Here is a 25,640-nt window from a genome sequence, read left to right as displayed (position 1 = left end):
TTTTATTATTCTGCCGTTTAGGAGCCATATTTCTTCCGTCGGATCGGCGTACGACGCGTTGTAACCCCCGGAACATGCGTCGTAAACCGGGAAATAATTTTTGATGAATATATTTGAAAAGCGTCGTAACCTCAGAACGTCGTAAGCCGGACCCGTCATAAACCGGGGACTGTCTACTTAACACAGTACAGCCATGCTCAAAAGTAGTGCACCATGATTCTTTTTGTATCTCCAAAATCTCAGATGCATTGTAACAGTTGCTAAGTAGTGTTAAACTTTTTTATTTCCAATGTCACACATGTCAATAAGATTGCGAATTCATAGCCAACACTATTTTCCTTATAGGTACTGTATATGAATATGATCTCTTTTATCCATTGGTATAATTTGGGTAATTCCAAGCCGTAGTTCCGCAGTGAGCTAGACTATGGCAATTGATGTTTTCGTAAGTTATTTTACTTGCTATACAAGAATTTAAAGTAATATTTTGTTGGCTGGCTGTAACTAAACTGTAATTGACCTTTGAAGACTATGCGACAGGGTAGATCTAAGCCAGCATTCTGCGGTGGACCCCCCACCCCCCTCCATACCTAATACGGCAAAATTGTAACCAGTAAACACCCCTAGGGTACGTTAGGTTGGTATTTTTAGGGGTGTTTACTGGTTACAATTTTGCTGTATTAGGTATGGAGGGCGGTTCGCCGTGGAATGCCGGCTTAGATCTACCCCGTCGTGTAGTCTTCAAAGGTCAATCACAGTTTAGTTACAGCTGGCCAACAAAATATTACTTTAAATTCTTGTAAAGCAAGTAAAATATAGGAAAACGTCAATTGCCATAGTCTAGCTCACAGCGGAACTGCAGCTTAGAATTACCATAATTCGTAATCTTTGTGACATGAATTATTATTATTTTTTCTTTTTACATTACTTGGCTCAAAGCATGATGTTATAAGGTTAGCAGTCTTGTCAGCGCCAGTGCTCTTGCTACTTGAAGTGGCCTTCATAACTACCTCCCAACATATAACAGTACTGTAGACCTAATAAGCTCAATATTCACAACAAATTCTCAAAATAGGTACACAGTATAAATTGCAAAAAAAGTTTTCTATGAATTTGATGTTTTAGGCTATATTCAAGCTGCCTGTATGTTGCGAAATGATTTATAGGCCTAACAAAAACAGTGTAAGGCTTCTGAGGTGTAATCTTGTTTACTAAAGGATTTATTTTTATAGATTACTTGTTCTCTGAAAAATAAAAGATGATGATGATTCAAATTATATTGAGACGATAGCTATTAATCTAAATATTTATTAGTATTAATGTCAAATCCTATGCAACACTTTTGTTTATAACTACGAATGTTATTTTCTTGAAAATTGGGCTTGCTTTTGGTGTATAATTGACTCATTCATAAGGTAACTTGAAGTGCAAAAATGAATGGATACAGTAAAATGCTTTCCAGCCAGAAATGGTTGATATAAAAATGTGTATGCTAAGTTTGATGTATTTTTAGCAAGTAACAAAAACTGTCACACCTAGGCCTAGGAACAAAATCTAGGCTTTTAACAAAAGTATAATTGCTTAGGTGAATATTTGCTAGTAAACGATAATTGTTCTGACACGATATACAAACCGTCGGTCCTTTACATTAGGGGGATTACTTTCAGCGTAGACTGGAAACGGCCATTAAACTCTTGAGCAAGGTGGTTAGGCAGTAACTACCGCCAGGTAGGCGGGAATACCTGCCTGCCGGGATGTAAACATTCCAGTTTGCTTGCGCCCGTCATGCGTTACAGATGTCAAGGTTTAGAGAATACAAGGTCTTCTCACGCGCAGGATTAACGTGGGTAAGGAGATGGGAGTTAAGAAACGTGACGTCACGCGGTCTACTTGCTTTCTCCTCTGCCCAAGCTCTGTACAAATGGGAAAACTTTTATCCTGTTTCCTCGTTGACTCTTTTTAATATTAAAAATTATGATTAATTCTTTTAGGAAAATTAAGCGCTTGTTGACCATATTCATTTCTATTACGTATATTCATCCAAATAATTACAACTGGAATTTAAAAAAAAAAAAAAAAACATTTTTCACTATAATATACAGCTCACACTCAAATACACATATACTAGTACATGTATACATAAGGGTAACAATTATGTGACCAACTTTTTCATTATATTTGCAATGATAACAAATAAATATCTTTTCCATCGATTTTAAAGGCACCAAAAATTCGGGTCGAAGTTTCATTAGCTTCTCATTTGTTCTATCTATAGTGCTGATCCTTGTGCCATCTCCTTCGGTTCTTTAGTTCCTAGAAAGTCATACCCGGGGAAACTTACGGGCTACAAAACCACCCATATATTGCATGCCTCCTTCCGTGGCATCTTCTAACGTTTCTTCTCCAACAGTTTTGTCTTCATTGTCATTCTGCAATTCCTCCGTTGGCAAACGAAACAATATTGCCGATAAGCTTAAAGCTTTCTGAAGGGATGTTTCTTCAGCCTCGTAAGAAGTGCTTCCTTTAGTTATCAAGTTGGAAAATGAGACCTCAGTCATATTATCGCTAATGCAATTTTCAACATTGCATTTTGCGCCTCATAGAGTTCTCTCTTTTCCCAGGAGATGGGCTCTAACTCGGTGCTTAAATTCAACAGGTGATGAGTGCTGATGACATGCACCCATTTGGCGCATACAGCTAAAAAAGAGTTCCAGTCCATCTCGATTCAACCTTTGAGTCAAGATGTATGATATTGCAAAATTTTCACCTAACATCCCTAGCAAGTTCGTTAGAGATTTGCAAGGTATCACAAGGCCTTTTTGGAAAGGGTAAAGTCCTTTTCCTCCCAGACTTTTCATTGTTCTGGATAGGTGTGTCATCTCTTGCAACGTTTTGTTTTGGTTTCTAAGATTATCCCGTAAGCATTCCGTGGAGACTTTCTATCGAAAGGCACTCCAGAATGGAATAAATCAAACCACTTATCAACAAGGCAAATGAACTGGTTTGCACTCTCCCAGTGCCTATCCACAATCAGACCTTTTTCTCCGAAGTGTTTGAAATTTATGTGATTAACAGAGTAACTGTAACGCTAATTTCACTGTCATACCCTCCATATCTGAAACACTTAAATGCTTTTCAAATAGTTTATGAGTTGTCATTAGATCACTCTTACTTTTCTTAATTAGTTCCCTGACTCAATGTGAGCAGTCCTACAGTCCGATAACCTAGATCAATGGTCTGAGAAAGTGTTTCTTATGAGTTTTATCAAGTGAGAAGCATCGGCAAATACATATATTTCCCTGCAATTATCTGCAGGATTAACAATGTTGGATTAGTTATGCCATTGCCTATTGAATTCCATAACCTTATATTTGTTGCCCCAAGTCATTAACCATATCAACTATAGGGAATCCAGCTCTCGCTATCTTAGTGATGAATTCAAATAGAATTTTAGTTATATCGGTGTCGAAATTATAATGAATAAGTTGTTTCCAAGGTGTGACCTTTACACATTGCATTTTTGATCTAGGTTCATATAAAGCGTCTGTGCCTTTATCATAACCCCATCTTTTTGCGACACTACACTTGCCGTCCTTAGGAAATCTATGAAGAATTAGATCCCTATTTTTTTCCTATTTTCAAAGTACCCGTTTGCTTCACAAGAGTTGGCTCATATCACTTAAACTGCCTCAATTGCAGCAAGAAAGAGAAAAATATAAGGCTGCTATTACGGACAATATCAGTACCAAATATGTGGAAGCAAGGCCTATTGTACACTGTTTGTTTGTAAACAACTGATCAGTCAGAGATCACCAAGGACCGTGCGTAGACCGCGTGACGTCACAACCTCTACCTGCGCATTAGATCCCAATTTTGGGTCAACCATGAGAAGACCTTGTATTCTCTAGACCTTGACAGATGTGTTTTCAGATCTCCTTGCCTGACTGTAGTTAAGCTGTTATTATCCCAGAGGGATCTTTCTGTATTTTGTGTATATATTACGTGTATTTGTTATTTATTAATACAAACCCACGATTTGTGATAACCTTGCATAAGCCGTCGTTCCCTGCCTGTCTTGGGTTTGACGGCCGAGGGCGTATTTTGAGAAGCGTAACCGAGTGCTGATGCTTCTATTCCAGTAGCCCTTTATTTAGATTCTGAAGGCGTTCCCCTGTACGTTCGGAAGTATTAGTTGTTCCGACACAATATACAAACCCTCGGTCCTTTACATTAGGAGATACTTTCAGGCGTAGGCTGGAAACGGCCGTTAAACTCTTGAACAAGGTGGTTAGGCAGTAACTACCTCCAGGTAGGCGGGGATACCCGCCTGCCCGGATGTAAACATTCCAGTTTGCTTTCGGCCGTCAGCACGTATTTTTCGTTCTCTCCGCTGACTGTCGTTAAGCTCTTACGGTGGGATCTTTCTGTATTTTTGTTTATATATTGCGTGTGTTTGATATTTGGTAATACAAACCCACGATTTGTGATAACCTTGTGTAAGCCGTCGTTCCCTGCCTGTGTCTGGGGTTTGACGGCCAAGGGCATAGCTGGAGTAGCTTAGCCAAGTGGTAATGCTTCTCTCTAGCGGCCCTTTACGTAATACTGGAGGCGCCCCTGTACTTTCGGGATTAGTTTGGGACGCTTTTTCTTCACTTCCCCTACATCCATCGGGACGTAAGATTAGTCCCTTCTTGGGCTTCCGCCCTCCGTGTGTAAGGGGCATCACTCTTCTTCCGACCTGATTGCCGAGGCATCGAGAAGAATTCCGCTTGACCCATCCTCCTGTGCAGCTACACAAGAAGCGGTTCTTGAGGCAGTACATCCCTGTGGGTTCAGGACTGGGAGACTTTCCAGCTTTCCTTGCAAGCACAGGCTTTCTCGCTGAGCGGCAACGGATATAGCTGGATATCCCTTGAAGTGCTCTGCAACACTGTCCCAGGGACTGGATCCGTCTTCGCTGGTGGTGTCGTTGTCAACTTCTTCCCGGGTCAGAGTCGCTCGTCAAGTCTGGACTTCCTCGTCTTCTCCGCCGAGGGCTGCTTCTCTCCTTTCAGTTTTGAAGAATGTAGGCCCTTGCGACCTAGTCTTCTATCTGAAGTAGCCTTCGTCTCCTTAGTCGAGAGTTAGCTACGGACGAGAAGCTTCTTCAGTCATGCTGTCCCAGGGAATGTTTCCTGGGTGGCATGCGGCTCTCGTTTAGGGTTCCTGTCCGTGCTCTTCGCCCTACGAGTCGTCGGATAGAGATATGCCCTCTTAGGTCCATCTCTCATCTTACCCTGGCTTTGGCGTAGAAGATGGAAGAACAGGGTGGGGATCATCCTTCTCGGATGTCGTAGGTGGACTCCAAATCCATTGGCATCGACTGTCGGGTTCGAGTCCTTCTTGTTCCCCTCCTCCTTGGACTTTGTATCGATGATCCGATCATTCGTTACTCTGTCCTATTGGGAGCTGTGGTACTTTCCGAAAGGTTTGACATTCCTAACCTGGATGTCGCCAACGTTTTCTCTGTCTCTCCCAAGGAAGAAGTGTCTAGGACACATCTTCCTCCTGACTTCGTGAAGCGATCAAGGAGGTACTTGGCAGCTGATGACAGCGATACCAGTACCTTTCACCCGAGCTCACAAAGTCGATGGCTTGGTCCATCCCTCGCATTCTGGAAGAATATGTCGGTACCACAGGAGCTGAAGGCGGGTTTGCGGTCCCAACAGACTACCTTCACCTCCTTCTACCTCCGGGATGTTGCACACAAGTCCTTGGACACTTTTTCCTTGAGTCCTGTGGTGGCTGCTCAACAAGTTGTGTAGCTTATCCAGCTCCCCTAACGGGACAGGATTGCATCTCGCCTATGTTGTACGGCTGTGATGGGGAGAATGGAGGTTGAGTGACTGGCCTCTCTTCTTTCTCCCCATCCTGGCTCTCTTCCCACGGGCAGAGAGCGGACATGCCGTTACAAGCTGGACCCCTCAGATACGCATAACAGGAGCTCCCGTTCTATTTCCGTTCAGGTTAATAGAAACAACCCCACTCCTTCCTCTTGCAAGGAGGAAGGAGACCATGACTATGAGCCAACCCAATGCTTGTATTTGCCTTATTGTCATCCGACGTCAAATTCTTCCCAGCCTACTTTGCATGAACTGACGTTTCTCTTTCATGCAAAGGGACCCAGAAGTCTGACAACTGATCCTCGTTTCTTACAACCCGATCTTTTGTCAGAGGCAGTTTTTCCCTTCCTCACTCTCACGACCAGGAAGGGAAGACAAGGTGGTGAACTCCAGTCAGTTCAGAGAGACTTTCTCAGATTCCTCCCTCCAATCAGTGAGTCTCTAATGTAAAGGACCGAGGGTTTGTATATTGTGTCGGAACAAATAACAATTTTTAAAGTAAATTGTATTTTTCCTAACTATACAAACCGAGGTCCTTTACAATTATGCCCACCTCATGCCACCCCTCAATCTGTACCTGGGCCGAAAGGCAAACTGGAATGTTTACATCCGGGCAGGCGGGTATCCCCGCCTACCTGGAGGTAGTTACTGCCTAACCACCTTGTTCAAGAGTTTAACGGCCGTTTCCAGCCTACGCCTGAAAGTATCTCCTAATGTAAAGGACCTCGGGTTTGTATAGTTAGGAAAAATACAATTTACTTTAAAAATTGTTATATTGGAACATAATATCTTCGCTCCCCTACATTAATCGGGACGTAAGAATTCGCTTCCCATCTTGGACTCCCGCCCTCCGTGTACAAGGGCCATGACTACTTCCTTCCTACTTGTGCTGAGTGTTGTTTTTTCCCCCTGCGCTTGGAGAGTTGCGGTCATTGTCGGTATACGCTCCGCTTCCGCAGTGCCCTTGGTGGACTCCCCTCCGTTCTTCTCTCTCCCTGTAGATTCTTCCTTTCTCTCCTTTGCCCTCTTCGCTCGCTCGTCGGATGAAGACCGCGAGGAGAGGCGGGGCGGCCGGGCAACCTCTTCTAGGGGCCTCCTCTCTGTGTAGGGCAGTTCCCCTCGTAGCGAGAGAAGTCTCCCTCTACTAATCATCTTTGCTCTTTCTTTCAGACGCAGCAGTGGTTGTCTGGATATCTCAGGGGATATCTTGCATGATGGAGTCCTGACGTTCATATGTTGTTGCTTCGGGACTGGCCACAGTACTTGGTTGGAATGACAGTTCCACGTCGGGATCCTCCGACACTGTTCCCGCCGATGTGGAGCGATCACTGTCATTACTGGCCTTCATGTATGCCATGGCACTACCTCTGGCGTATCTGTGGTCCATCTGTCCCTGCTGTTTCCTGTGTTATGCTCCTGTTAACTCAACGACAGTCTCTGGGCGGTTCTTCCTGGTCTCCTGCTGCAGGCTCCCTGATTGTTCTTGTTGCTGCTGGTGACTTTCATGTGATGCTCTTGGCCGTTGCTCTAGCTCCTGCCTTCCGAACCGCTTCCATAGCTCCTGCATCGGCTGTCCTGATCATGCCTGCTGCTTCTCCTGGTGGTCGTGCCCGGGGCTGCTTCCGTTGTGTTCCTGCCTAGCTGGCCTGGAGGTTATGATGTCCGCCATCCTGTAGAAGTTGTTGGAGTGAAGGTGAAGGAAGTTGCTCTGTGGAAGCGACATTCCTGGCCGTTGCGGTATCTCCTGCCTTCCGAGCCACTGCCGTAGCTCCTGCATCGGCTGCCCAGATCATGCCTGCTCCTTCTCCTGGTGGTTGTGTCCTTGGCCTCTTCCGATGTGTTCCTCCCTAGCTACCCTAGAGGTTATGATGTTTCGTGTCCACCAGCCTGTAGAAGATGTTGGAGTGAAGGTGAAGGAAGTTGCCCTGTGGAAGTAGCCGCTGTCTTCTTCATCTTATCTTCGATTTCGTCTTCTGCTGTCTCTTCCCTTCCTCTCTCGAGGTCCAAGGGGATCCCGGAATCCAGACAGACCTCAGTCGGCGGAAGGAGAGTAAGGCTGCTTCTTTACCCTTGATGTCTTTGGATGTCTAGGGACTGCCTCCTTCCGAGGCAGTGGGCCTCTCGTTGGCTCTTCCCGACCTTTGGGTTAGGAAACCAATTCTCATAGCCCTGGGTTTTGTGTTTCAGGAGCCACGGGCGCGCAGACCTCAGTTTGCGATCCCGTTTCCAGTCCTAGAAGTTCCGCCTCTAAGACAGGGGCTGCTTTGGGCGCTCGTTTGTGAGCCACTCTGAGTGCTCGAGATTCTATGGAATTTCGAGTATCCCGATCTGGTCTGGAGAGTACTCTCCCCAGCCCAGTTTGGGAGCAGTGCGAGAGAAAGGACCAAGGCACCCAGGTGTCTCAGCTCTTCCTGCCAGCACCACAAGTGCTCCTTGTGTGCTTGCCAGTGCTTGGTCGGGTTCGCAATCTAGTGTCTCGATCCGATTGGTTCGAACACAGAAGGAGCAGGGAAGAGATTTCCTTCGGGAGTCCTGCGGGACTTCTAAGGGACTGCTCTCTTCCGGGAGACAAGTTTCTCTCGTTGGCTCTTCGCCCTTGGTCGGAAACCGATTTACATTCTCCTGTGGGGTCTGGCGTTTCGGGGGCCACGAGAGCGTGGCCTCAAGAGGCCACGCCCTCGTTGCCAGTCTTGGAAGTGTGCGTCTAAGACTGGTTCCATGCCTGGCTCTTTTCGATTTCTTAGGAAACCGAAAGCAGCTGCTCCCAATTTTTGGGAGTCTCGTGGGTCGCCCGAATTCTGTGAATCACGAGTGCTCTCCTGACGAGAGGCACAGGAAGAGAGAAAGTGCCAAGACTCCCAGGTGTCTCGGTGCTGGTGCCGAGACGCCAGGTGTCTTGTTACTGCCCGCCAGCTGCTTCGGTTGCTTGGCTGGGTTTCATCCTTGTGTCCCGAAACTTAGGGTTCGGGCATGCAGAATAGCAGACACAGAATTCCCCTTTGAACCTTCTTCTCGAAGGGCCTCGACCTCGAAGGAGTTTAGAGTTCGGGAAACTAACGCTAGTTTACGGCAGATCAGTTCTGCCCTGTCCAGTGTCGATTGTGTTCGCGCGATTGGCTCAGCTTTGCTTGCCCGCCCTGCCCAGCCCCTGGTCACGCTTGCAAGACTGGCTCGGCTCACCCCGCCTGCCTCCCAGTCCTTCGCATACCACCCAGTCAGATCCCGTTCGTGTGATCGGCTCGGTTCAGTGCGTCTCAGCTCAGCCCCACTCGGTCTTTCCGAATCAGGCTCTCGGCTCTGTTCAAGTGAACTTTCTGCTTTTCCCAGGAAAGGGCTTTGCCACGGTGCAAGCACTTTTTTTTTTTCCCCTGTGTGGTAGTATTGTAATCTCCTTCGGTTGATTATCACTCACAGTCCGCCTCTCTCCTGCTGGTCTTACTGGCAGGACAGGTAGGGGTACTCTTTCTCCTCACCTGTTCTCTCAGTTGTTCTGAGAGGCATGAGACGGACAGAGAGAGCTCCGACAAACTTTTCTTCGGAGTTCGGCTGCCTGGCGTGCTTTGGGTGTCGGTCCCCCAATTCTCTCATAGTACAACCAGGTAGCTGAGGAGGGTTTCATGGGATCTGTCACGGTCTCCCTCCAAGGGGAGAGGTGCAGGAGTTTCACGCTTCGGAAACAGCGAGGGTCTTCCTCTTCAAGTTGTGATCGCCCTTGATTTTCGGAGAACTTCGCGCCGACAAATCGCCGCTAGGATCCCTGGGACAGGACCACAGCTCTCCCAATGAATAATCTTCATCACTCACAACCCTTTCAGTTCCCAAGGGGCTGAGTGTGTCGGGGACCGCTGCGGTCTTGGCTTCCGAGATCGTTCTCGACCAGATGAATTCTTTTCTTCGGACAAGTTCATTCAGGTCGAGGCACCAAGCTTCTCCCCTGCCTTGACAGAATACGAATTCTTCTTGCCTCGGAGGGTCTGGCTGACTGCAGTTTCGTAAGTCCTGAGTTGGCTCGACCCTTAGGAATGAATCTTTACTTGGTTCTGCCTTTCTCTTTCAGAGATTTGCCAGATACCTCGGTAATCAAGGTTCGTACCAGGGCACTGCCTTGTTTTTTGGACGGTGGCCAAGACCTTTGGGTCTTAGTCATCTCAACTCGACCTTGAGTTCAAGCCAGCCCCCCTCAACTCCTAAGAAGTCCTAGGCTTCGGTAGAAGATTGCAGAACACATAGTCCTTTCTTCCCTACTAGGAAAGTGCGCATAACTGTGCCTCTTTCCACCCACTTCCCTATAAGGGAGGAGGGAAGAGAGAAAGAAGTATTGACCGGGGAGAAGTTCTCCTACTTCAGATTCCTGAATGAAGTGATACTTATAGAGTCTCTGGAGCTGGCAGCAACATTGCTGAGACCTGGAAATGGATTCCTTCAGGAGAAGTATCTATTTCCTGTAGGTCTTGGCAATTCTTTTCATCAAACTTCCATCCCGCTTCCTCTCCTCTGCTCCCAATTTGGGAAATGCCATCCCGGCTAGAGCCAATTGTCTTGGTACCCAGTCATCTTGTAGAAGCTTCCCCATGGTGGAGAATGGAGGGAGGTCTGCTTCCATTCCTCTGTCCTTCTTTCCTCTTCGAAGTATGAGGTAAGAGTTAGGCTAATGCTTGATTGAAGGAACCTTCAACTATGCTTGCATATTCCCCTCACATTGTGTGTGTACTTACGGATTCACCGATTGAGGAATAGGTGCACACCTGTAAGACTTTGTTTTGAAGGTGTGGGACCGAGACGAATAGTACCTTCTCATCACCATCCTGAGTCCAAGGCAGCCTTTTGGCCTTCTGAGAATTCAGGATGAGTTTTGCGACACTCAGTGGTTTGTTGAACAACAAAACCACAGTAGTGGCATTTGTCGACAAACGAGGGAATCGTATTTTCCTCCTGTTTCATCTGTCAACATTTGCAGGTACTCGAGTGTTCTATAGCGCACTCGACATCTCAATTAGCCAGGTGCATCCCCGGTGGGGATGTATTGGTAGGCGAGCTTGGCCTCGGGTTTGAGAGATCAGGACGGAACGTGCTGCTCACCCTTTTCTTCACAAAGATTGGTGAAGAGACTGCTTGACTGAGAAATCCGTACTGTCTTTCTGTGGCCTCCCTGCACAACTAGTCAGTAGTTTTTCTCGCTCCTTCATTTGTGTGTTTTGCTAGGGGTTCACAAGCATTGCTCACCCTGAGTTACAGGCAAATGCTGGAAGACTTCGCCTTTTGCCTGAACTGATAGCCAAGGCATTGAGAAGAGTTCTGCTTGACCCAGCCTCCTGTAGCAGCTACACAAGAAGTGGTTCTTCAGGCAGTACATCCGTGTGTGTTCAGGACTGGGAGACCTTCCAGCTTTCCTTGCAAGCACAGGCTTTCTCACCGAGCGGCAACGGATATAGCTGGATGTCTCTTGAAGTCCTCTGCAACACTGTCCCAGGGACTGGATCCATCTTCGCTGGTGGGTGTCGTTGACGGAACTTCCTCTCGGGTCAGAGTCGTTCTTCAAGTCTGGACTTCCTCGTCTTCTCCGCCAAGGATGTTGTCGACGTTTTCACTAGTACTCTCTCTCATAAGGAAAAAGTGTCTAAGGACACATCTTTCTCCTGGCTTCATGTAGCGATCGAAGGAGGTACTCAGCAGCTGGCAACGACGATACCGGTACTTTCCACCCGAGAGCTCATGAAGTCAATGGCTGGTCCATCCCTCGCATTCCGGAAGTTTCTGTCGGTCTGGAAGCAAGAAGTGTTCTCACAGACCACATTCTTGTCTTCCTGTGGTCTTACCCACAGGCCCTTGGAACCTTTTTTCCTTGGCCCTGTGGTGGCTGCTCAACAAGTTGTGTTGTCTTACCAGGCTCCTTCAAGAGGACAAGTAGCATTTCGCCTAAGGTGTTGGTTCTGGAAGTGAGAAGGATGCCGAGAGTGACTGGTCTCGCTTCCTCTTCCTTCCCCGTCCTCCTACTTCTTTTCCTTTGGGATGAGAATAGGACTCGAACCAATAGTTGCTGGATCTGGCGCTGATGCGGTAAGACTACACATCGAGCACCTGTTCTATTTTTCTTATAGAATCATAGCAGCAATTCCGCTCCTTCCTCTAGCAAGGGGAGGAAGGAGAGACTGGCAATAAGGGAATCCTATCTCGGCTTTTCCTTACTGCCTCCGACTCTAAATCCTTCCAGCGTATTTCGTATGAGTTACTTTTCCTCACTCATGCGAAAAGGTCCAGTATCTGACATTTGATCTTGCAGTTCCTACACTCCGATCAATATGTCAGAGGCACGGTACTCCTCCTTGCTCTTTCAACCAGGAGAAGTAGCCCAGGTGTGCAGAACTCCAGTCAGTTCAGGAGACTCGCTCAGATTCCTCCCTCCAACCAGTGAGTCTTCCTAATGTAAAGGACTGACGGTTTGTATATCGTGTTGGAACAAATCACAGTTTTTGAAAGTAAATTGTATTTTTCCTAACTATATAAACCTGAGGTCCTTTACATTACATATTATGCCCACCTCATGCCACCCCTCAATCTGAACCTGAACCAAAAGGTGAACTGGAATGTTTACATCCAGGCAGGCAGGTATTCCCGCCTACCTGGTGGTAGTTACTGCCTAACCACCTTGCTCAAGAGTTTAATGGCCGTTTCCAGCCTACGCTGAAAGCAATCTCCCTAAAGTAAAGGACCTCAGGCTTGCATAGTTAGAAAAAATACAATTTACTTTAAAAAATTGTGATTTTCTTCTACTGTTTTAAAATTCTGTACCCTCTCTCTCACATAACAGATATCAAAATGCTATCATTGCCAGACCAAAAACAGGGGCTCATCCAAAAAGATGAGAATTGGAGATGGAGTGGACTTGGGAGATATGGAAAATGAAGGTGAGAACGGATACTTTTTGGCTCTTTATACTTTGAAACGTAATTGACAAACCAGGGATAATAAAATAAATCATAGTGTTTTGATAATTCTGTGCAAAGGGGATATCAGATTGACAAAAACCTTCCTTTGTCACCTGCAGCAAAATCTGAAAATTTGAATTGACATGGTTGAGGACATGGTAACAAAAATAGAAGTTCATGCTAGAAGCAGCAGTAAAAGATAAATATTTTGTAAGTAAGCATTATGTGTACAGTATACAGTAGTGGTAACAATCAAGATATTTGGTAACTAAAGCAGAACTTTGTGTAAACTGTGCTAATAACCTGAGCATAATTACCATTTTTTATTGCAATTCATTGCACAAATATACTTTTATTTATATGTATGGCAACAGCTATTCCAGAACTGTGTAGAAAGGTACAGTTTTGTGGAAATCTTTTTAGAAAGGAGCTTGAATAATGTAATCTAATGTAACTACAGTATTTACATTTTTTATCCAAACAGCTAATGGTCTATTATATTTCCAGCCACTCCTTTTCTTGCCATCACACCTGTCCGCCTACTCCTCTGTTTATGTGCATATAGTTCTCGCAGGGAGAAAATGGTGAGAAATAGAGTTTGTTAGTTTGTGTTAATACAAAGTAAATGGAAGAGTAAGCTAATGGGTGTGATAGTGAGGAAAGGAGTTGGAAGTGAAGGGTTGAAAATTTTAATTAAAAAGCCATGAATCAAGCTTGATAAGAAATAGCATATAAGAAGATGGATGAAAAAATGGGGAAAGATTAAAGGCACAGAAGTAGAGGGAGTATATTTGGAGTTTGCAAAATTCTAAATGGAGGTCATAGACTCACCTGGGATTACTTGTTGTTATAGGAGGTAGGAAGAGGGAATAAAAACAGTAACTAATAAGAGGTTCATTGAAGATAAAGACTACATGAGGAGCAGTTGCATGAAAAAAGAGAGACCAGATACAGATACAGTACTGCATAAAGAAGAATGGATAAGGTAGTCGAGAGAAGTGAAGAGAGAAAAAGAAGGCAAGCTATAAAAGATGAGGTGTGAATGAGAGCAAGTATTTTAGGGAGAAAAAGATGTTTATTTTTGTACAGAGAAGTAAAGGTCAAAAGAAAGGTCAATGAGCAAAATGATCTGAGAACTATATCAGGAGTACGTAGAGTTCAAGGACTGGGTTATAGGATCAGCAAGGAACTTTATTAGTGGATATAGATGAAGAAGATTGTATACACAATGTTGGGATGAAGAAAAGAAAGGTTTAATGAATATAAAAGATCACATACACATATACAAGATCATGTATAAAATATTCAAGAAGAAAGTGAAAAGTAAATAATTAAATACATAATGAAAATTTAAGTTGAACCTGAGCAGCGTTATAGAGAAAAGGAGAGCCTTAACTGGAGGGGAATTCACTGTAGGGGAAAGATTGACGAGTTATTGTATCTTCCTATTTCTCTTTTTCTTCTTCTCAGCCTAATCGCTAGTCAGGGCCCTTGTTTTCAGTTAACTTTTTCTAGATGTTTCTCTCTTTTGCCTTTTCATGTATTCCTTTGTTTCTCATATCTTCTCGGATGTAGTCTCTTCATCTTCTCTTAGGTCTTCCTCTCCCTTGTGTCCGTAACACTTCCATTTCCATTCTTAATTCTAAGATACACATGCTCCATTTGAGGAGCAATTGCATCTTATAATAAAATTAAAGATGTAAATGGAAAGATACTTTTTGGAAGAGAATGTTTTCTCTGTAGTATATGTAGTGTGCATTTTCAAGATTTGTTAAAAGCAGAGGCATTTGAAGTGACAGTTTTGAATGATGCAGACTAGTAGGGGCTAGTGTAAAATTGAAACTTTTGGAAGTGAATTGTTAAGGATATAAGGATGGCATATGAGATGTTGAAGAATGAAAAGGGGTGGCTGGATTAACAGTGAGATCATGAGATTAGAGTAGTTGAAGTACAGTACATATGAGTGACTTGACCAGGGTGTGTAAGGTTTGCTTGGATGGATTAGAGAGTTCCAAAGGGATGCATGAGAAAAATAATTGTTTCTTTGTGTAAGGGTAAAGATATACTGTAGAGGTAACTAATAATTATAAAGAGAAAAGAATGCTTAGTATAACCAGTATAGTGTATGGTAGGATTTTGACCTATTTCAATTTATCACTGTCTTGTGATTTCCTTTGTAATTGGCGCTAAATCCTTAAGATTAGGACTATCAGTGCATTTAAAAGGTCTACAAGCAATTAAAAATTTACTGTGTAGTTGTACAATATATTTGCAATAATGTATTCCAATTCACTTGTACCATACAGTGCTTTCTTATGCTTTGCAGAGGATGAGGAATTCACCCATGATGCAACCAAAGCTCTTATTGAAGCAATTCAAAATCGTTATGGTCAGTTGTCAGAAAGACATACAAGGCCTGTTGTCTATAAGGAAGTGCAAGAGGAATTAGCACAAAAAGGATTTTATTTCAATAAAGAAAGAGTAAGACGTAAATGGAATACTCTCATAGCTATGCACAAGAGAATGCGTCGTGAATTTTTTGAGGTAAACCCAACGTGGGAATACTATCAGGTAAGACATTTTAGAACAATTCTTTGCTAATGAAAAGTGCAGTGTTACAAATTGATCATCCAGATAAACAAACAATTATATTGCTAGAGCTATTACATAGGTACGTGAAGGGCAGACTTATAAAGTATGTACTGTACAGTACTAGCATTTACATAAGTTTGTAATTATTTGGAACTAAAAAACAATCTACAAGCGGGGTGTATGTATTCTGCTTAGATGTTTCTGACAGAAATAAACAGAAACTAGGCCTTCTTTTTAAAGACCCTATTGCAAACAGTCAGCTGCAAAGATAGACATGATTCTTCAGAAGTAAACAATACTCCTTTACCATAGGTCATTAAGAATGACAAAGTAGAAATTACCATGGCTAATTTGGGTTGTTAAGCTCATAGATTATTAATCTTGACAACTTCTTCAAATAGTACCTTGTTACGAGACCACCATTCATCAAGTTTTATGACATGCAAGTTAAGTACACCTTAGTTTAACCAGACCATGGAGCTGATTAACAGCTCTCCTAGGGCTGGCCTGAAGGATTAGACTTATTTTGTGTGGCTAAGAACTAATTGGTTACCTAGCAACGGGACCTACAGCTTATTGTGGAATCCGAACCACATTATACCGAGAAATGAACTTCTAACACCAGAAATAAATTCCTCCAATTCTTCATTGGCCGACCGGAGAATTGAACGTGGGCCTAGGAGAGTGCTAGGTGAGTACGATATTCGACCCATCCAATGAAGAACTCCATGACATGCAAGGTAGATATCCAGATCTTCACCTTGCTGTGCCATGTGTAGCACCCTGAGGATAATACTAAGGATTTTTTTAAACATCCCATCAGCCTCATTTGCATTGCTTGTATTTCCATCTGTTCCCTTTGGTATCTTCCTACTTAGCTGCTGAACTTCTTTACCTTTACATTCCTCCATTTTACACCTCATTTAAGAATTGAAACTAAATAGTCTTAGCAAATTACCTGTAATAATAATAATAATAATAATAATAATTTGGCAGCAGACCCTCTTTTAAACAGGTTCTATTGAATATTATTGCTGCTTCAGCTGCATTTATTTTGTAGAAGACTTTTTCTATTTTCCTTATTGCGGACTTCTCTTCAGTGGAGGTGCGTGCTAACAGCTCGCCTATATTTGTCATTTCATGGGGAAAAGTCAAAATCTGGATTCTGCTTCTTTATATATTCTATACAGTTGGTTCTATACAATTGTTGCGCTGACTGCGTTTTCGACAGACTCTTCTGTCATTCTCCAGTGGGAGCTAGTAGAGGACTGGCAGATTGCATAGGTCCTACTGAATTTATACACGGGCTTCAGCGGGGTCATGGATGGCGAATTCTGATTGGTTGCAGTCAGCGAACTTCAAGCCAAATTTCTGCGGCAAAGCTCGATCCTGACAGATCTTCGCAACCTGGGAATGTCATTCATTCCAGCGTTCCCATTGGCCTGCCGTTGCGTGATGTCATGCCGGCTGACATCATTGGTAGTTTGGCTGCTATTGGGCTGCGGATGAATGATGTCATTATCTACTCTTTCTGTCGTTCGGGGGATTGTCTCGAAGGGCGCCTCGCTCATCAGGGGCATTGTCGGCTCTCTATAGAGAGCCGACAATGACCCCCCTGAACATCCCAGAAGGTTCCCTGAAGGCTCTGCTGGAGATCTGCACGAAGATGGCGCCTTTCACTATGCACAGAGGGCACATGTATAGACAGAAGGATGGCGTTGCGATGGGCTCTCCATTGGGCGTCCTCTTTGCAAATTTTTACATGGGCACTGTAGAAGAACGTGTCTTGAGAGAATCCAGCGGCGAAGAAATATGCCCGATATATCGACAACGTCTTCGTTCAAGCAGACAACGAGGAGGAGGTTGAAGCCCTTCGTCTGACCTTCCAACAATGTAGTGTGTTGAACTACACAGTCAAGTTCAGCACAGACGACCGGCTCCCCTTCCTCGACGTTATGGTCACAAAGGCGGGCGGAACTTGAAGACATCAGTCTACACAAAATCCACCAATTTGGGACTTTGCTTGAATGGGGATAGCGAGTGCCCTGCTAGGTTTAAGAACACGACAGTCAGGACCTTCATTAAAGGGCCCTCTCCCACTGCTCCACCTGGCAGGACACCAACAGGAAATTCAGACATGCTGCACAAATGTTGGTGAACAATGGTTTCACCAACAAACTCATAAACAAAGAAATTCGAACTGGCCTGGAAAAATGGTACAACGGTAAGAACACACAACCTGCCCCCAAGATGACATAAAGATCTATTATAAGGCCGGATGCATCCCCAGTACCGTGAGGACAAGAACTCCATGAAGAAAATCGTCATGGAAAACGTCACCCGACCGAAGACAGTAAGAGAATAAATCTTATAATTTATTATAAGAACCGCCGCACCGTGATCTGGTGATGAAAAATAACCCCTCTCCGCCAGCAAGAGAACCCCTCAAGCAGAAGAACGTGGTCTACCAATTTGTATGTCCTATCCGAGGATGCCTCGGCGCTTATATTGGAATGACCACGATGCGTCTGTCTGAAAGGATCTCCTGCCACGCCCAGGAGGGTGCCATCATGAACCACGCCCGTGCTACTCACAATATTTCCATCTCCCGCGACCGTATTATACAAAATATAAGTATAATCGGGAGAGCCGCTGACCTCGACGTCTGCGCCTGCTAGAGCGCTCCTCATCGCCGAGAAAAACCAACAATGAATACGACGCAGGAGGCATCGCTCCCTACCCACGAATTTAAGAAGAATAATGCAGAACACCCGCCAAATCCAACGAATACCTGAAAACGACAACCCTGAGAATGGAGATGCCCCTGATGAGCGAGGCGCCCTTCGAGACAATCCCCCGACTACGACAGAAAGAGTAGATAATGACATCATTCATCCGCAGCCCAATAGCAGCCAAACTACCGATGATGTCAGCTGGCATGACATCACGCAACGGCAGGCCAATGGGAACGCTGGAATGAATGACATTCCCAGGTTGCGAAGATCTGTCAGGATCGAGCCGCCGCAGAAATTTGGCTTGAAGTTCGCTGACTGCAACCAATCAGAATTCGCCATCCATGACCCCCGCTGAAGCCCGTGTATAAATTCAGTAGGACCTATGCAATCTGCCAGTCCTCTACTAGCTCCAGCTGGAGAATGACAGAAGAGTCTGTCGAAACGCGTCGCGGCAACAATTGTATAGAACCAACTGTATAGAATATATAAAAGAAGCAGAATCCAGATTTTGACTTTTCCCCATGAAATGACAAATATAGGCGAGCTGTTAGCACGCACCTCCACTGAAGAGAAAGTCCGCAATAAGGAAAATAGAAAAAGTCTTCTACAAAATAAATGCAGCTGAAGCAGCAACAATAATAATAATAATAACAAAAAACAGAACTCCAGCATTGTATCACAAACCACCATGTGCCCAAATGGATGACCACAGGGAGAACATCCCTAGTACAGAAAGACAAGAACAAGGGAAATATAGCAAGTAACTACAGGCTTATCACCTGCCTACCAGTAATGTGGAAGCTACTAACAGGTATCATCAGTGAAAGACTATACAAATACCTAGAGGATACAAACACCATCCCCAACCAACAGAAAGGCTGCAGTAGGAAGTTTAGGGGCACAAAAGACCAGTTCCTAATAGATAAAATGGTAATGAAGAATAGTAAGAGAAGGAGAACCAACCTAAGCATGGCATGGATTGACTACAAGAAAGCCTTCGACATGACACCGCACACGACCTGTGGCTAATAGAATGCCTGAAAATATATGGGGCAGAGGAAAACACCATCAGCTTCCTTAAAATACAATGCGCAACTGGAATACAGTACTTACATGCTCTGGGATAAGACTGGCAGAGGTTAACACCACGAGAGGGATCTTTCAAGGCGACTCACTGTCGCAGTAGCCATGATTCCCATGACAAAAGTACTGCAGAAGATGGATGCTGGGTACCAACGCAGGAAAGAAGGCAACAGAATTAACCATCTGATGTTCTTGGGTGACATCAAGCTGTATGGTAAGAGCATGAAGAAAATAGATACCCTAATCCAGGCTGTAAGGATTGTATATGGGGACATGAGGATGGAGTTTGGAATAGAAAAATGCGCCTTGGTCAACATACAAAAAGGCAAAGTAACAGGAACTGAAGGATAAGCTACCAGACGGGAATAGCATCAGACACATAGATGAGACAGGATGCAAATACCTGGGTATAATAGAAGGAGAGGATATAAGACACCAAGAGATGAAGGACACGATCAGGAAAGAATATATGGAGAGACTTAAGGCGATATTCGAGTCAAAACTCAACGCCAGAAACATGACAAAAGCCATAAACACATGGGCAGTACCAGTAATCAGATACAGTGCAGGAGTAGTGGAGTAGACAAAGGCTGAACTTTGCAGCACAGACCAGAAAACTAGGAAATACATGACAGTACACAAAGCATTGCACCCAAGAGCAAATACAGACAGACTGTACATAACACGAAAGGAAGCGGGAGAGGGCTACTAAGCATAGAGGACTGTGTCAACATTGAGAGTAGAGCACTGGGGCAGTATCTGAAAATCAGTGAAGATGAGTGGCTAAGGAGTGCATAGGGAAAAGGACTGATAAAAGTAGATGAAGACCCAGAAATATACAGAGACAGGAGAATGAAAAACAGAACAGAGGAATGGCGCAACAAACCAATGCACGGAGAGTATGTGAGATAGACAAAAGAACTGGCCAGCAATGAAACATGGCAATGGCTACAGAGGGGAGAACTCAAGAAGGAAACAGAAGGAATGCTAACAGTGGCACAAGATTAGGCCCTAAGAACCAGATATGGCCAAAGAACAATACCTGTAGATGGAAATAACATCTCACCCATATGCAGGAAGTGCAATATGAAAGATGAGACCATAAACCACAAAGTAAGTGAATGTCTGGAGCTTGCACAGAACCAGTACAAAAAGAGGCATGATTCAGTAGCAAAAACCCTCCATTGGAGCCTGTGCAAGAAATACCAGCTAGCTTGCAGTAATAAGTGGTACGAACACCGACCTGGGGAGTGATAGAAAACGATCAGGCAAAGATCCTCTGGTACTGTGGTATCAGAACAGTGGAGGTGATCATCAAAAGCAAACGTCACACACCAGCGATAGGCCAAGCAGAGTGCTAAGCTGGTTTAACAAACTCCCTCTCTCTCTCAGCAGCTGCTCTATACTTCATTCAAAACGAATTCCTATGAGTCTATTTCCTCCATGGATCACTGACACACAAGCCACTTTCTAGGCTGTCTCCGTCCTTTTCTGAGAGAGTCCTAGTAGACCAGACAAAATCAAGGAGAAAGTATCACTCATTGATGGTGCAATACCATGGGACACCAGAGTAGATGAGAAAGAAAGAGAAAAAATTAATAAGTATTAAGACCTGAAAATTGAAGTAAGAAGGATATGGAATATGCCAGTGGAAATTGTATCCATAATCATAGGAACACTAGGCAAAATCCCAAGATCCCTGAAAAGCAATCTGGGAAAACTAGATGCTGAAGTAGCTCCAGGACTCATGCAGAAAAGTGTGCTACTAGAAACAGCACACATAGTGAGAAAAGTGATGGACTCCTAGGGAGGCAGGATGCAATCTGGAACCCCACACTATAAAAAAAAAAAAAACCACCCAGTTGAATAGGATGACTGCGATAGAAAAAAAAAAAACCTATAATAATAATAATCACTATCATCAGACATCACCAGTCATTCTTTCTTCCAACTGTAGTGATAGACCCAAAACTATGACATTATTGTTAACTCAATCTGTTATTTACTTAAGACTGGTTTATAACACACCCAGCTCAATTACAGTATAATTGGTCTTATGGTGTAGTCCCTGTCAGAACAGTGCTTAAATCAGGTCACTTACCTCTGAGTAGACATATGGAACCTCTATCTTGTCTCACTCACACGCTTTCAGATGGGTTCACCTTACTAAAGTTGGCTTCTAGAGCTTCAGAAATACCCTAAGAAATTTACTTGATCTAAACTCAAACTGATCTTGATTATTTGGCTTTGTTGTAAACATGACCAGTTCAATCAAAATATTGTCTCTTGGAGAAAACAGTTTGCATATGTAGCTCCCTCAAATTCGATGTTAACTTTTCTTGCATAAAGAGTTGGGAAAACAGAAACATAAACCTGAGAATTTTATTTTTGCCTTTTACATACAAGCATAATGACATGGATATTGCAGTGAAGTATTTATGGAATACAAAATATGTTTATACTGTACTCAGATTTTTCCAGTACTCCAGTCACTCTTCACAAAATGCTCCAAGAATTGTAAGCTATAATGAAAATCTAAATCAAAGTTCATTTCTGTTAAGATTCACAAGGATTGAAAGTTTTTTTTTTTTGGTATAGAAGAGGAAACCCTTAAATAGATTGCAAGCCTTAATTTTTATCTTTATTAACAAGGATATTTGTTACAGTAATTTTTACTCTTTACAAAATTCACTGTTTTGGCAATACAGTAATTATCTTAGAAGATGAAGTTTTAAGTTTGTTCTCTAAATACTGTGGATTTTTTTAACATATTTTTCTTTTGTAAACAGATGATTGATAGTTTCCATGGAGACACTGATTATGGTATGCAGGATGACAAGGGTACTGCTAATTGTTCAAATGAAGTTAGCTGCCTTAGATCAAGTGAAGATAAGACCACATGTACAAAGCTAAACAACAGTAATGTTGAAAATGTAAGTTCTCTGCCATCCCAACCTTCTTCATCTTTGCAGAAGAGTGTATATGTACCACCTGAAGTCACATACTCGACAGCCCAGGCATGTAATGTGTCCATGAATTATGGAAACACTAATCCCATTGGTGGAGAGCACACATACACAAGTAATTTGCATAAAGTTGGACCTTATGTTTCTCTAGGTAGTAACTGTGCTGTCTTCAAAGGAAAAAAGGAAGTTTCTAATGTGCAAGGACATGTTGCATCCCATCGAGGTACAAGTGTTTTAACTAAACCAATAATGTTGCAGAGTGGAAATCCTAAAACTGTTACACATAAAGACATCAACCCGGGTATTAAAACAGTTCCTATGGTTTTGAAAATTGTTCCAGATTTGTCTGGTATTCAAGGTGTTAATGCCTCTCAAGTACAACCTATAACTGTTGTTGGTGCATTGTCTGGAAAGAATGAAGTGAAACAAGTTTCAAACCCAAAGTTAATCTTGAATAAATCTCCCCCTGCTCAAACTCCTAATTCAAAAAATTCCCCCACTGAAATCATGAGAAGGCAGGAAAAACTTAAATTGAAAACACTATTGAGTATAGAAAAGGAATTGAAGAATTTATCACAAATACAGGAAAATATTCTTAAGACTCAGGAACTGATATTAAATGCTATTACAGGAAATACTACTTGTGAAAAGACTTTGGGCATTAACAAAGGTCAAGAAACATCACTACCACTGAAAAGGATAAGGAAAAGATAATAAGCTAATAAATTCAGGCAGTGATTCACAAGAGAAAAATATTGATTGGAGTACTACAGCACTGAAATGTTCATAAAAATTTTTTTAAATATGAGTATATACAAGGAGAGAGTATTATAATAAATATTTAAAATACACTTTTATAGCATAAAACTGTTTTACATGCACCTTTAATTGCTGCAATGAGCAGTGACAGATTAGTTAGAGGGGAAAGATAGTAACTATCAGTGGTAAGTAATTACAGTTAATTCATTGTCACATTGAGTTGATTCACCTTCCTTCGTTGTAGTCCAACCTTCCCATCACTGCCCATCCATTGGGTCATTTGAGGATTCTTTGTAAAGCAGTAATATTTACATTATTCAAGGAAAAGGTTGTACCAAAGTTGTGCTGAGGCATCACCAGAATATTACAAGAGATGTTTGTGAGTTATATTCAGGTACCTGTACAGGTATGCTCAAATGTGATGCAACATGAATTTTTTGTATCATCCAAAATATAAAACTCAGCATAACAGCTGCCAAGCAGTGTTAAACTTTTTTATTTCCAGTGTCATGCAGGGCGATAAATTTGCAAATTCACAGCTAACATCATTCACTTTATGGGTTTAAATATGATCTCTTATGCATTGATATAATTGGTAATTTGTGTGACATGAAATGATTTTTTGTTTAGGTTGTCTAGCTCAAAGCATGGTGTGATAAAGTTAGGAGTGCTGTCAATGCCAGCAAGCTTAACACTTGCTACCCAGGGTGGTCATTGTAACCACCCGTACAAAGTTAAGTGTACATTAGTTTAACCAGACCACTGAGCTGATTAACAGCTTTCCTAGGGCTGGCCTGAAGGACTAGACTTATTTTATGTGGCTAAGAAGCAATTGGTTACTTAGCAACGGGACCTACAGCTTATTGTGGAATCCGAACCACATTATACCGAGAAATTAATTTCTATCACCAGAAATAAATTCCTCTAATTCTTCATTGGCCAGCTAGAGAATCGAACGCAGGCCCAGCAAAGTGCTAGCCGAGAACGATATCGACTCGTCCAATGAGGAACTAAGCACCTGCCTGTACAACATATAACAGTAGACCTAATAAGCTTATCAGTCGTAACAACATTTTCAAAATAGGAATATGAATTACAAAAAGTTATCTTTGAATTTTGAAGTTTTAGGCTGTGTTTAAACTGTATTTTTAGCAAGTAAAAAATAAACAAGCTTAGGCCTAGGAACAAAATCTTGATTTTGACAGAAAAGTAATTGCATGAGTGAATTTTTGCTAGTAAACCATTATTTTTGAAGTGGTTAAGAAACATAACACAAATCATTTCAATTTTTATGAAAATCCAAATATTCCTATAACAAATAGTATGAAATAAACATTTTCAAGATCATTGCGGTGTCTGCACATTGTAGACCTATGTTTCAGCTGGTTCATGTTGCCACCACTCAAATGGTTCTGCCACACAGGCACTGCCCACCCATTGACATCAGTGGATGTGGTTTACTACAGTAATACTTTTGTATACAGTACATTTATCTTTTTTTCAGGGTTTGGGCATAAAAATACAGTAATCAGATAATACTATTTAAAATTTTGTGGTTGCATTCCAAGTAATATTAATGTTATGAAAAATATTAATTTTTTTAATTTAACATTTGAACTTATGGTAGATGAAGACTTTTTTTGTTGGATGCATTGGCGCTGAGTGAACGAAAGTTTTGGAAATGTTTCGCCACTTTTTTCTGAAATATAGCTGCACATAGGCAGTCCCTGGGTTACGTCGTCCTCGGCTTATGTCGTCCTGAGCTTACGACACTTTTCAAATATATTCATCAAAAAATCTGTCCTGGGTTACAGCGGATCTTCCAATGTCACGTCATATCAGTCTAACGGCGACGGAAGAATATTTGTACATTTTTGGTGGAAATTCTACAAGATCATGGATGCACACCACCACAAACAAGGTAAATCAATTGGAAAGTTTTCAAGACAATCAGAGGATTAAAGGTAAGGCTTTTATCACTTTATTTCTCATTTTTAGCAATTTTTTATTTGGGTGTTGCAGCTTATGTTGTTTTGCAGCTTACAGCACACTTCAGGAATGGAACCCCGACAAAACCCGGGGACTGCCTGCATATATATCATAGATTTCACTCTTATGACACATATTATGACCTTATTTTATGAAAATTGTTTTCACATTCAAATAAAAGATAAATATGCAGCTTGTTACGTTTTGAACAAAATCCTATACAGCCATGTAGCATCACTTATAAGCATGGCTGTATATCTTGCTAGATGGCATATAGGAACAGAACAGTTTGCATTTATATGTATGATTTTATGAATTTGTCTTTTTTATATAGAAAAAACAATAGTTGTTTATGCCACTTAGCATAAGACAGTAATACCCCCATTTCCCCTCGGTGAAAGTTATTAGTAGAGAAAATATTACCACTTCAATATTTCAAAGTCATTGCACAAAAAGGACTGTCACTTGATTTTTTGAGCTGCCAAGAATTTTTCATACAAAGAATTAAGTGACATTGATTGCAAAGCTAGAAAATTAGACTTTTGGCCCCCAATTGAAGAATTGTCAAGAATTTGCCTGTGTAATCTCGGGGAGATATCTGAGTGATAAAGATGCAAAGCATCTGAAAATGCTGAGTTTCAGGTCCTGTTAACTTCGCATTTGGCATGATATGCTCTATACCACAAGGAAATTACAGGTTTTCTTAAC

General features: G+C 42.6%; 1 protein-coding gene across 1 annotated transcript in view; it reads left to right on the top strand.

The window, feature by feature from the left end:
- Nucleotides 1–23,051, top strand: part of LOC136832247 (uncharacterized) — a 31,888-nt gene extending 8,837 nt beyond the window's left edge. The window contains exons 3-5 of the mRNA XM_067093113.1: nucleotides 12,691–12,787; nucleotides 15,135–15,379; nucleotides 22,008–23,051. Coding sequence (XP_066949214.1) covers nucleotides 12,691–12,787; nucleotides 15,135–15,379; nucleotides 22,008–22,898 — 1,233 coding nt within the window. The 3' untranslated portion in view covers nucleotides 22,899–23,051. The remainder of the gene's footprint in view (nucleotides 1–12,690; nucleotides 12,788–15,134; nucleotides 15,380–22,007) is intronic.
- The last annotated feature ends 2,589 nt before the right edge of the window (nucleotides 23,052–25,640 follow it).

Source organism: Macrobrachium rosenbergii, chromosome 4, assembly GCF_040412425.1.
Source record: "Macrobrachium rosenbergii isolate ZJJX-2024 chromosome 4, ASM4041242v1, whole genome shotgun sequence".
NCBI lineage: Eukaryota > Metazoa > Arthropoda > Malacostraca > Decapoda > Palaemonidae > Macrobrachium > Macrobrachium rosenbergii.
This window is presented reverse-complemented; position numbering and strand designations above follow the sequence as displayed.